This window comes from Buceros rhinoceros, unplaced genomic scaffold (assembly GCF_000710305.1).
Source record: "Buceros rhinoceros silvestris isolate BGI_N320 unplaced genomic scaffold, ASM71030v1 scaffold41793, whole genome shotgun sequence".
NCBI classification, from domain to species: domain Eukaryota; kingdom Metazoa; phylum Chordata; class Aves; order Bucerotiformes; family Bucerotidae; genus Buceros; species Buceros rhinoceros.
This window is the reverse complement of record NW_010402581.1, coordinates 1-13181: the sequence shown is the minus strand read 5'-3', so window position 1 is coordinate 13181 and position 13181 is coordinate 1. Positions and strand designations below refer to the sequence as shown.

The following is a 13181-nucleotide window of genomic DNA, read 5'->3' as shown; positions in this document are numbered from 1 at the left end:
ACCCGCGCAGTGTGAGAATGGGCGGCTGCCACAGCTCTGGTCACTTCGGTTTAAGAGTGGACTTTTAGCCTGTGTATTTTAAACATCTTTAAAGGGAATCTTGAAGGGAATTGTCTACAGGAAGGGAATGTTTCCACGTCCTTCTGCCTGGCTCACAAGTGAAAGGTGTCTTCTGTGTGGCATGAGACAGAAAATGGCATGGGGCACTTCAGGAACTACACCGCAGTAAGTGGAACTAACCTAGCTGGAGCTGCTTTCCACCGGTGCCCCAAACCTGCCGGTGGGACAGCGTCTGCCTGGCCCCTCACTGAGATGGTTCCCCATCACAGGAATCCCGTGCCCAGCACTTGGCAGTCCTGCGCTGTCAAGCACTGCTCTAGGCCAGCATCTTTCACACACGACACATCCACGTGAGTGACACCAGCAGTATTCTTTAGGCACTAGACTGAACTAATCAAGTCAATTACCTTTTGCACCCAAGCTTCACTTAACTGCTTAGTCCCTTAGTAGCAATGCTTCTGTAAGCTGTGCCCGTTCATTTGCCTTCAAAAGTGTAAAAGGTTTTGATCTGAAACTGTCTGGCTCTTACTCACGACTGCTGGAGGCTTATTGTGCTGAGCCAGCTGCCCCTTTTGCTATGTGAGATGCTCACAAACACCCACAGCGTTTACAAGAGCATAAAGGATGCTTGAAGAATGAAGGAAACTTCCACAAATGACAAAGTGAATGACTTCTGTAAATAATTACAAATTAAGAGCAGCTCTGCTCAAGTAGCGTGGACTATAAACATTAGTTGAGGGAAAGCAATGCAGGCACTGACACCACCCAGAAAAGTCTCACTTTAAGTAGATGTCACAGAGGACGAACCACCCACCAGAGGAAAGCTTCCTTAAACTGATCTACTGAAGAGCATGTTTCCAGAGAGCCCGGTCTCAAGTTACACTGCGAATTCATTCCACACCACAATTAAAGGATTTCTCTGTTAGAGTCCGCTGCAGCAGAAATTTGAGCATGGGGTGAAAAGTCACAGAACTCCAAAAATCATGGACTCCTTTAGTTTGGCAGCAACCTCCCGCTCGAGCAGGGTCAGCTGGAGCAGGTTGTACGGGGCTGTGTCTGGTCACAGTTTGAGCACCTCCAGACGGAGACTCTCCAGCCTCTCTGGGCAGCCTGTCCCCGAGCCTGCCCGACCCCACAGTACAAGGAGACTCTCCAGCCTCTCTGGGCAGCCTGTCCCCGAGTCTGACCGCCCCCACAGTAAAAAAGTGCTCAGTGTGTTCAGACAAATCCCGCGTGGTTTAATTTGCGCTCACTGCCTCTTGTCTGGGGAGTTTGGCTCCCTCCACCTCCCTCCCTCCCTCCCAGCAGGGATTTAAAAACACCCTGCGAAGACCACCCTGAGCCATCTCCCTCCCCAAGTCACATCTCTCGTACTGGCCCCGGTTCTCCACCTGCGGCCTCACCAGTGTCTTCACTCGGCTGGTAAATCACACTGGGGCTGTACGGGCTGCCTCGGCCCCCAATGGCCGCACCGCTCTGCAGTGCTGAAATGCCGCAGGTGATGGTGAATTTCCACATGTGATGGTGACCCCCCCCCGCACCAGCAGCACGCTGTACTCATGGTGAGGGCGTGTGCTGTGCGCTACAGATAGTATGTGCTCAACAGTGCTGAGTTTTTGGGTCAATAGTACCAACACCTGGCTTAAAAGCAGTGACTTTAGCCCAGCTGGCAGGAATTGATCAGCTGCCTTAGTTTAGGTGCCACTGATGCGGCAGCTCAATTCCGTGAGTGCTGGGGTACCCACCGAAAGGTCTGTCCTGGGGTCTTCACAGAAGCTCCAGAGCCAGCCAGCGTTAGGCTCGGAGGATTCTACTAGAGCCTCTAACAGGCACAGGGTTGTTCCTGAGAGGATCCTCTCACCAGACAAGTCCAAAGAACGTACTGTAGATATTCCTGTCTGATTACCTCTATAAATCCTTCAAAAAGCTATGCCAATTAGACACTTGACAGGGAGGACATTAATCTTCCTCATTAAGAGTGTGAAGCGGGTGGTTTGTCAGCAGTGATGTGGTGAGGTACCAGAAGGACAGTGTCAGACGGCACAAGGACTCCAGCAGTCTTGGCAGGGGAGAATCAGCACTGACAGGTGTTACATCAGGTTTGCAGGGGATCCGGAGGGAGGACACATGGCAGCCAGGCTGTCTGTTAGAAGCTGGACAGGCATGGTGACACCAAGGAACGAAGCAGCCACAAGTCATCCTTGAACTGCTGTCCAAGCTCAGCTTTTTGTAACAAGTACCATCACTCCACTCCTGGGACTGGACCAGGTGGGGAAGCGGATCACATTCTACCCGAGTGTCAAAGCTCCAGGCCTTCAGTTCCGGGGCAGAGCACAGAGGCGATGTGGAGAATTGCAAAGTGAGACTCTATGGTAGTTCCTAGCTGGCGGCAGCTCGAAGGAAGGACAGTCCTTCAGTGCTGACGGGCTCTCTGTCAAGGACACTGGCGAGGTCCCACGCGAAGCAGATCCTCCCTGCAGCACTGTGCACGCTTGAGGGAGAGTTCTGAACAGTCAGTGGCAAAGCTCTCCGTGCAAAATACAGATGCTGCTGTAGAAGTGCTGGCTGAAGGGCTCTGCAGGGCACCACAGCCCGCAAGGGACTGGGTGAACTGGAACCCCCAACTGGAGTTTCTGCAGCTGGAGTTGCCTCCACGCTGTGGGCCGAGACAGTGTGGCACATGAGGAGGCTTATGCACTCACCACACACACAGGACTGGGGGTAGACATCACATGAAGCACATCCCCTGCTCAAGGGGACCGTCTACACTACTGCTGAAATAGACAGAAATATTTAAAATCTCTTAAGTCTCTTTACGATGTTGCTGAAGAGCTGGCAGCATCCCCGCACTGTACAGAACACAGTGGAGTGCTGCCCACTGACCTGAACAGCCCACCCCAACACTGTCCTCCCCAAGGGGAAGAGGTGCCCGTCTCACGAGCAGCCTTGCACAGGCTGTCACAGCACAGAGGGCCCAAGGAGATTTGTGCAATTTTTCCAATTCCAGTTAACAAAACCCACCAGTGTATCCCCATTAAACCAGACTAGCGACTCCTTTATCAACGCAGACGTGCAGCACACGTGAAGTAACAAAATAGAGCGGTTTATTGACAACTGCATGATTTACCATTTGATTTCCCAGAGAAACACTCTTGCCAATCTTACTTGATGAGTTGAAGACATGGTTTCGATTCCAAAGAAAGAAATGCAAGAAGACAGTCATAGCTTAACTAACTTAAGGCCCAGCTGGAAGTTGCTGTTTAAAAGAGGCACTGTAGCCAATGCACAGCAGGTGCTAGAAGGTGCCAAGAGTAAGCTCAGAACTGCAGACAGCGTCGATGACGCCAGACCCTCCCGCGCAGAAGCAGCCCCTGGTTGGCTCTTCCACATGGTGGCCTCTTAAACCAAGAGCTGAACAAGGAACTGGAGCAGGTAGGTGTATCTGAGAGTTGAGCCAGAGGCTGGACAGCACAGACTCAGCTCTAGAAATCTCACAGAACGGCTGCTGAAATACAGGTTTTGGAGTCACATAAATCCATTCTGGTGTTCAGTTAAGAATCGCTGTCTTGTTTTCCTGGGGCAGCAAGTAACAGGAGCCCCAAAGCTACCTGCAAGGTACAAAGGCATGGAAATCCCTAACTGCCGTGGCTGCTTCTCCCTTAGTGCTGCCCACATACGCCACTGTTTGACAATGCAACTACATCTTCCTGCAGCCACCCACCGCTTCTGACATCACCCAGTGACAGTCCCCTTGGAACAGTGGCGGGTGCCAGGGAGCCTGCGCTAGAATAGCGCGGATAGACACGGGTAAGGCCACTTGCTCTTTGGTGCGCCTGAACAACTCCTGGTTCCGTATGTTGGATTGAAAAAGTCTCCATTAATTACATTGAACAGTAAGCGCCTAACGTTAACATTCATGTATCAAAGCTCTGGATAGGACCAGAAAGTCCTTTCAGAGATCACGTGGTGGGAGCTGCCCTCCCCAACAAACATCTGTGCAAAACATGCACATCTTCCAACCGTGATTTAAGACAGCCAGCACAGCCAGGAGGTTTGTATTGCTAAAGTCGTCGTTTCTCCAACCAGGGTAGCCTACAGCACGGCTCGGGGAGTCCACGTAGTTCTCAACATTACCAACAAAAATCTGAGGCAGTCAAAGGCAAACGTAAAGCTGACCAAAGACACGAATATTCACTAACAGAGTCGGCACAGACAATCAAACAAAAAACCGGCCATGGTGAAGCCAGCAGAACAGTGCTGGGGTCTGCAGGGTACAGGGTCAAACCTCTGCAGGAGCGAAGGCATTTCTGTGCAGGTGGGGTCAAAGCTAGTGGGCTGGACACCTCTGGGTCTTCTCCACAGTAACTGTACATTTGTACATTTTAAGTTGATTCTGTTCAGAGAGCACCATGAAGTTACTGTTTGCACCCACATCTTTACCAGTCAGTGTGTGAGCACTTGACCAGGAAGATTTTAAATAACAGTCTTCCAGAAGCACCTACATGAGCAGCATGTTGGCCTGGCATCGCTCGTCAAGAGCCCGTCCTAGTCACGGGCATGCTACCGAAGGCATCTGAAAGGCCTGAACGCTCTGGGGAGGGGAAGACCACAGTATTTATTAAAACATGATGGTTTATCAGTATAAAAGAAACTCTCAGCACGTTTTGTCCTCGTATCAGCAATCACGTGCTGCAAAGCAAGAAAGGAGAACGAGAACCGAAGACTGGAGACACTCAAGCCCACGGCAGCAGTATCTGTTCAGTGACCAAGGGGACTCAGCTACATCCTGTTGCCCAGAGGAAGGCCGAGCCTGCAGGCTGTGCCTCCGTGGGACCCCCGGGGCCCCACCCACGCACCACGCTTCACATGTTGGCTGTGAGGATAAGCCCAACTTCACAGAAGTGTCCTGAGCCACGGGCTAGTGAAGAACCTCGCACTGTCCGACAGACTCACCACAAAGCAGCACTGGTTTGTCACAAAACTACACTAATGTCCCCCTCTGTCACCCACCCAGGCAGGTCAACACATCTTCCCTCCCCAGCCCTCCCTCCTCAGATCACCAGGTCATCCTTCCTACACGCTTAAGCATAATCCTCATCCATCTGCCTACAAATCTATCGACAAGCAATAGTCTAAACTGACCTCGCAACCACAGACAGGAGTTGCTGTGCAGACTGCGTTAGTGAACGTGAACGATGCCCCTAATAGAACGCGATACTGGACTTCCCCCCCGGCGGATTGAGGACTTTGTTGTGTGAGCGTGGCCTTGGCCCTAGGCGGGGCTCATGATTGTCTATCTTGGGTTCCGGCTCCTTGCATCGCTCCTCTTTTCCCACATTCTTTTTCTCGCCCCCATCTTCCATCTGTGGTTTGATGTTTTCTGTAGCTGAATAAAAAGAAAAGGGATTAGATATTCGATCAGCTTGCTATTCTGTAGCACACAAAGTGCCTCCTCTTCTGCAGGCTGTATTACTCCCCGTGTCTTTCATCCACAGCACACTAGGTTTCTCTCTATCTGTTCATTTTCCCTGAAGAAAACAGGTGCTGAGGAAGAACATCACTTTTTGCCACGATTCCTCTCTTCCTTCAGCAGTCTGCCCAAGGAGGACAGGCAGGCTGAGCAGTACACCCTCAGTATTGTTCTGCTAGCTTCAGGCAATTAAGAGATGTAACGTAATGAGCCTGACAACAGTGTTCCTGTCAGTCGTTAACAGTCCTTTTTGTCAGTCGGCTCTTTACTTACAGCTACAGAAGGCCGAGGTTACCCCCTGGAAGGGGCTGGCGAGGGAGGAAGAAGCAATCTGATGGGATGGTTTTCCGTGTACAGATTCCACGTACACCTCTACCCACACACGTGGTATCCTACACAGTATATACACACCCCCGCCCCCAGCATCCAGACGTACACTTGGGGCGTGCTCCTCAGTGAGAGGACAAGAACCATTTCCCTGAGACAAGTGATTAAATTTCTGACTAACAGAAGGAAAACTTCTCAGTTATATTATCCTAAACACCAGCCTTAGTCTTAGTTTTTCGAGAGGAAGTACAAGAAACTGTTCCTCAGAGCTCATCTTCTCAGAGAACAAGGGAAGGAATTTCTCTTGCTGACCTTCCAGCTTCTTTGGTGTTTCATCTTCTTTCAAGACAATGTGATCCTGCAAAGAAACCAAAGGCTATCTTAGTCTATTATTGTTCTCAGACGGTAACTCTGTCACAAAAGCCTCAGAAAGTTTTGGGTTGTTTCTGACCTAAGTTTATATATTTATCGTGGTAAAAGCCAACAGCACAAACGCTGTGTGCAGCCCTTCATCCCCTCCTCTGCTACCGAATCCCCACAGCACTGGGAGGAGATAACTCCTGCTTTATGTCAAGGTACATGTCTCAGACAATTCATCGAAACATAGCAGAAGACGTTCCGTTAGCTCCTCTGAGGCATAAATCTTTACCTAAGGTAAACAGTCCAGCCCAAAGGTCTGGAACTGGCGGCCTGGCAAGCAGCCACCCCCACCCAGGAGAAGCTGCTGTTCGCAACTACAACGTGAGCCCCCCTCGAGCGTCCCGGTTCGCATTCAGCAACTCCTGTCCTCAGTGAGTGTCCGCAGCCACCCAAAGAGCCCGGTCAGTCACAAAACCCTTTCAGTCCCCTTCCCCAGCAATTCCAGCAGTCAGAGACACTTCAGAAAATCTTGTGTGTTTTCCCACCCATGAAATTCAACTTGCAGCAATTTTTGCAAATATGCCATCTCCTCTCCACCCCCGTCTGTCCCACATCTCCAGTGCTCTGAAGACACGGGGATTTCTGAAGCGTTGTCTGCCATTTAATCAGGAATTCACAGGAATTAATATGGTACATTTTTAAAACAGTAACTAAAAAGAATCAAAGACCAGCCCAATAAAGGGGTACAGAGGAACAAAACGAGGCCCTTTCCCACACCAACAGTGCTACTCCTGACACAACCTAGCTCCTAGGCTTTCTTTTTTTCTCCTCCCATCTTATGACCCAAATCCCCCCAAATCCCCTCCAGAGTCTGCATAAAAGCAGGCAAAAGCACACTACCAGCACCTTCATATAGAAGGGGGAAAAAAAGCTGAATGAGACTTCTACTACTTTTTCAGCACAAAGACAGTGAGCTGTTTCATGGGATGTTTAGTTGCCACGCTGACAGGTCAGAAATGTTGAAACATAGTGGCTAATCACTTTACAGCACCCACCCGAGGAAAGCAGCAATTCATGGGATGTTTAGTTGCCACGCTGACAGGTCAGAAATGTTGAAACATAGTGGCTACTCACTTAACAGCACCTACTAGAGTAAAGCAGCAGGCTGTAAATCCAAAGATAGGGATTTAACTAGGGAAATAAAGTAACGGGCAATGTGTCCTCCTCTTCAGCAAACCCAGACCTGGCCATAACGACCAGCCTCCCCTCTCACACATCCCGGTCAAACAATGATCACTCGCTTTTGTCTGACGGCACAAGATTGAGCACATGCTGGTTTTGGGGCAGCTTTTTCACTGTTGCTCTCTTAAGCTTCCTCTCCTGCTCAAGTGCTTTCATGCTGGATGTAGACACAAATATTTAAAGAGGTGAAGGGCAGAGCCAGGCCACATGAAGATTTATGACTGTAGCTCACTGGCGTCCACCAACTTTCCGGAGTTGGCATCAAGATCGCCTCTGCCAAAGTGCAGAATAAAGAGATCTTTTCCCAGTCGAGCTTAAATCCTCTTGCCTGGGTGCCAAGAGCTCCAACTGCTCCAACTACCCTCACTTACAAGGAAGACCAAAGGCTTTGAAGCATTTTATTCTCTTTTCTCTTTTTTTTTTTTTTGAACACACATCCCTAGTCTAATTAGTAGCTTCACTGCAAACTACGGAGCAGCCAAGATCAGAGATACCACAGATAACAAGCTTATCAAAAGGAGACTTCGGGAACAACTGTCTGGCTTGCAGCTACCCAGCCCATAACTGGAGTCTGTCATCCAGAAGAGTACCCAGGTGCGGCACCCCCGGGGCTGTCAGACGGCTCGCGGAGCTGCTGGTGCCTTGGTTTGGCAGCAGCAGAAGTACAAATACCTTGGGCTTGTTTGGGTGTGCTCGCACGATGCTGGCAGACACAGGAGACCCAAAGATGTCACTTGTCTTCCCACCAGGAGGATTCATGCGTGGACGAGGCTGAGCAGAACTTGAATCCTCAAAAATACCACTTTCTTTACCCCCTGCAAAGCAGTTAGATTTTTTTTCTAGATGACTTAGTTTTACTGCACTGTTATTAAACAAATTAAAAAGATGTAAGAAATCAAAGACTTCTGGAACACTATTACCTAGAGCCTTACTTCTGCTTGCCTAAAGATACTGGTTGAAATCCTGTGTTAGAAGGATTCGCTAGCGGCTCTCAGATTCCCAGCTGTGCTTGCCACAGCTGACTGACAACACAGCTCTAGAACAGAGGCAGCTTCCTTTCATCACTTCCTAGTCCTCAACTTGGAAAGAATTTGACTTGGGTGATGTGCTAAAAAGTCTGTCAACATGTAGATCACCAAAAATTGTATATCTTCAGAAATCTGAATAGATTTATTGTTCAAGCTCACTCAATTTGCGAAAATGTAACAGAAAAAGACAAAGAGATCACAGTGTTCCACTTCAGGAATACGAAACCCATTCTGCGGTGCAGTTCAGAGCCCTGTTGTGCTGAAGGAGGGAGCTGCTCTTACCTGGAGGGTTTGTTCTTTTTGGAATGTTTTGTGGTTCTTCTGATGCTCCAAAGATGTTGGATGCCATCCGGTGTGGCCTGCTTGAAGCAGAAACTTCTGCTGTGCTCCCGAAGAGATTACTAGAACCTCCTCCTGGGGCCTTCAACACCCTGCAGTGCAGAGGAGAGGAGTAAGAGACGGTTTGTTTGACATGTACAGCATCCAACGTATTTGATGTCCCCTCCCTGCTCTCCCTTGAATGTTGTGAATAACTATTTTAATTTGAACCTGCTTCAGGTAATTCTGCTACGTCCATGAAATACCTGCTTTCCAAGAGCTGTTCTAATAAAACGTTCTCAGTGTCAGCGCCAGTATTGCCAGTCTCCTAGTCAGTGAACTCGATCACTGGGGTATCTCTGACTAGGAACAGTCCTGTTGGTGCTGCAGGAACAAAAGGCTGAGCTACCTGCAGTGTTCCAGAAGCAGCAGGAGATTAAGAGAAGACGTATGACTCTGGTTAGCATTTTAGAGTAACCATTACAGAATCGGACTTTCTGCTACACTGCACACACCAGCTTTGTATCTCTGCTAAATTCAAGCCCGTCGACTTTTATTTAAAAGCAGATGTTTCATAACTACTAAAAAATGTGTTGGATTCAACCATTGCTTACAGATTAGCGTTTAGAAGGGGAAGGGGGAACACCCAAAAGCCAAATTTTTAGCCATCAAGATGCAAACCCGTTACAGCCAAAGCTCTGCACCTGAGGTGTACCAAGCGGATCCTCACAAAAATCGGAGGCTACGACAGAAATGGACCAACTGCTGGAAAACCTATCAAAAGTCACACTCGGCTTTGGGTACCGAGTCCATGGTTACTACCTACGCCTTGTTCGACAGGCGTCAGGTCCTGCCCTGAAAAGGAACTGAATCACTGCCTGGGAGTAGAATCACTGGAGTTAATTGGGAAATTAACAGAAAAAGCATGGGAACACAACAAATACCGAAGTATCAGAATTACTCCTTACAGCTCTGTCTACCTGACCAGTCACCCACACCCTCAGCGGCCGAACGATACCTCTGCTACTCTGAACACCTGATCTGGCAGCTAGAGGAACCTCTGCTTTTATACATAGAGAACAGTTATGAACTGCAGGACCTTTATCCCACTCTCCCTGACCAGGACTCAGGCGTCAGTGAGTTAGCACAACGCATCCCTCCACAGATCCGTGACAGAGGCAGCCACGTCTGCTCTGCAAGGACACGCCGCTCGCAGCCGAGGTCTACTCTGATGCAACACCTCCAGAGCAGAGATATTTGGCTGCCCTGTCAGAGCGTGACCTTTGTCAGCACTTCAGCTCTCAGAATGCAGAAAGCAGTTCTGCTTTTGTTGGGAGGAAGAAGAAAAAAGTTCCTGTTTTAGTCTGGGAGTAGTTTTTATTGATGGAACCGTCTCACAGAGACTGTCTTTACTGGCCCATCCTAACCCTTAATACAACTGTGGTCTTAATGAACCCTTTTAGCTTGAGGGAGTAACTTCAGTAGACAGGACAACTGCCTTGTCCACCACACAGGTAGGATCGTATCTGGGCAGAAGGATTTTTACAATTTAGAGTCCACCAGACTACGTATCCAACTATGCTACAGGCTTTCCACATACCTTAGAAGAACCAAACCTGCTATTAAAACAGAGGCTGTATAGGCAAAATCCGTATTTTGATCACTCACAATGGTCCAGAGAACACAAGGCTGTTTAAACATTTAAACTTGGGGGATGGAAGCAAGAGAAAAGGGAAAAAAAAACCCAAACAACCACCACCAACACCAAAACTTAAGAGTCTGGGAAGGGGCTGCAGATAAAACAGTCGGTCTGCCAGTATCCCTCGTATAATTTCAGTGACTGATGACTTCACCCGTTCTTTTCAGCTGTTTTCTAACACACCGAGCCCTTCTGGACCTCTGAGCACACTAACCTCTTGGGTGCACTGATGAAGAGATTTCAAGGAAGATGAACGGAGTTTGTACAGATGGAGTTTCTTACGCTACAGATTCACCCCATTTTCCAGCCTGTTTTCTTAACACAGGCCTACAAGTGTAGGAGGCAACACAAAATAACTATGTTCAGTTTCTTTCGGTTCAAGAAAAACAACCAGTCCCAAGAATCAAATTACTTCTCATTCCTGCCACTGGATTTAAGATCCATACCGAGAAAACCCAGCGGCTACAGTGAGCCACTCAGAGGCACCACTGGAGGGAAAGGGCAGGACAGGTGACCTTTTCTACCAGCATGACTCAAAAGAACATCCCAACTCCACATACACGGTGGATTTGAAACAGGGGAGCACATGAAGCTATTTTCTTGCTGTGTGGCCCCCAGAGCGCTGCTGACCTCCTCGTGCTCCCATGACACTCAGTGTGACACTGCTCAGAGAGAGATGTGCAGGTCTCCCAAACCAGGGAAGAATATTCAGCCTGTGAACCTAGCAAAGGAAAACAGCGTGTGGAGCTTGACAAACACGGTGAGCTGCTTCAACTGAGCGCAAGGAAATTCAACACACACTTCATACTAATTTTAGATTATACTGGACAGTCAGTTTATATTGGTAGTATGCCAGTTTACAGAAGATATCCTTGTGTCTTGAAGCCAGATAAATTAGATCTTCCTTCCTTCCTTGGGGGGGGTGGGGTGGGGGTGGCTGCAACAGGGAGGAAGGGAAGATGTTATTTTATTCTTTAAACAGTAATGAAACAAATCCCCTTTGTTTCCTATGTGATCCAAATCTGCTTCTTCTCCCCCTCCTCTCCAGAAGACTAGAAGTCTGTCAATACATCTAGAGTAGCTAAATTAAGAACCTTACCTACTGTTTAAAAGCCTCTACTAATTGCTTTGTTCTCTTCTGGCAGGCTTGAAGAATTTTAATTAGTTCTTGTGGTCTTTTTTCCCCTATGTTCTTGAATCTGAAGCCCTTTTCTCCTTAAACCTTTCAGCTGACCTATGGAAGAGGTGCCAAGAGACTTACCCGTTACTTCAGACACTGGCTACATAAATAAATATTTATTTGTTATTAAATTCTTCCTGGAAGTTAATCACTGAAGTCCTACTAGTTTTTGAGCAGTTTTAATCCAGCAGATAAAACAGGAGAGTTGCGTTATATGTAAGGGACCACCGCTACAGTGAAACCAGCGGAAAGCAGGTGCTGAGGTGTGGAACACCCGGCGCTAAAGCACAGACAGTCACCGGGGTGCTGCTGCTGTCCATCAGCACAAGCTCCTGGCTCACCACACAGCTCGCTCCTGAACAAAGCAAGCTTTGGGAAGTCAGCTCTGCCACATTCTGTGGTACCAGAGACGGAGAAGGGGAACACACATATCACACTTCCAGGGTGGCTACACTTCACACTTTCATCTCTGCACACACGCTGTGAAACAACAAAACCAGGCAGTTAATTCGGTCCAGCAGACTAACGGTTCACTGCTCACTCCACGCGTTAACTGATCACTAGAGATATATCTCATTGGACAATTATGTGGACGCTTTCCTTTAAAACATTTGTAGCATCGTTTATTTCTAACAGCTACACCCCTGTACTATGAGGTTCTCCAACCACAGAACACTCGCTTCTAATTTCCTCACAAAGATTTTCACGTTGAGAGTTATTTTTTCCCCACTTCCATTGTTGGTGGTTGCTGCAAGGATTCTGAATTAGGTTCAGTTTTAATTAGACAAACTTCTACACAGAGAGCTGCAAGGAATTTGCACTATCGTTGGACCAAGTTTTGTTTAGGGAACAAATAGAATAAGCTCTGGAGAAAGCACCCTTAAACCAAGTACTTTTTGCTTTTGACGGCACAGGCCGTATGTCCACAGCCACCATCTTGGAGACTGTGTGAAATCCAGCGATGCACGACAGTGCAGCGCAGCCATACGCACGCCTGCCACACCAGCTCCACCTGTACCACTGCGTGTTCTGCTGTAGTTTGTTCTCAGCCACGGCGAAAACACTCTGCCACAACGCTGGCGAACAAGCTCTAACAAGGCCACCTTGGCTTGCCGTTAACTAAGTGTTCTGACAGTCTGCATTCCAGACTCTATCCAGAAACCCAATTTAGGAGTTAAAAACGATTTCAAAGTTACCATGGGAATAGAAGCTTCTTAGAGACTACACCAAGGGCAGAGCATCCTCAGAACTCTTTTAAAACCAGGTCACAGCTTAGAGTGACTGGAATAAAAGGCAAACTTAAAGCAACCTTATACAATTTCAAAAAACTTCCTCCCCTTTCCTCCGCGCACATGATGACCCCGCAGATGGATCAATCGCTCCAGCTCCAAGGGACTGGTAGAGAGGCCCGTGTCCACGTACTACAACGTGTAAGGTTGTAGTAAAACAAGCCAACACCTGCTTACGCAGGCGACTGTGCTGGAGCCTCTTGGGAGT

At 48.4% G+C, this 13181-nt stretch overlaps 1 protein-coding gene across 1 annotated transcript; it reads right to left on the bottom strand.

Annotated features, from left to right (window-relative positions):
* Nucleotides 1–5194: 5194 nt before the first annotated feature.
* Nucleotides 5195–8918, bottom strand: HN1L (hematological and neurological expressed 1-like). Its single transcript, XM_010132679.1, has 4 exons — nt 8770–8918; nt 8132–8274; nt 6170–6215; nt 5195–5446 (listed from the first exon to the last, which is right to left on the bottom strand). Exons 1-4 carry the CDS (start codon nt 8834–8836, stop codon nt 5262–5264), a joined length of 441 nt encoding a protein of 146 aa, XP_010130981.1. The 5' UTR covers nt 8837–8918; the 3' UTR covers nt 5195–5261.
* Nucleotides 8919–13181: the final 4263 nt, after the last annotated feature.

Coding starts and splice junctions, on each gene's coding strand:
- HN1L (XM_010132679.1), bottom strand. CDS start 8,836: ATGGCATCCAACATCTTTGGAGCATCAGAAGAACCACAAAACATTCCA. Junction 8,275..8,769: donor AAAAAGAACAAACCCTCCAG/GTAAGAGCAGCT, acceptor ACTGCTTTGCAG/GGGGTAAAGAAAGTGGTATT. Junction 6,216..8,131: donor CACACCCAAACAAGCCCAAG/GTATTTGTACTT, acceptor GTTTCTTTGCAG/GATCACATTGTCTTGAAAGA.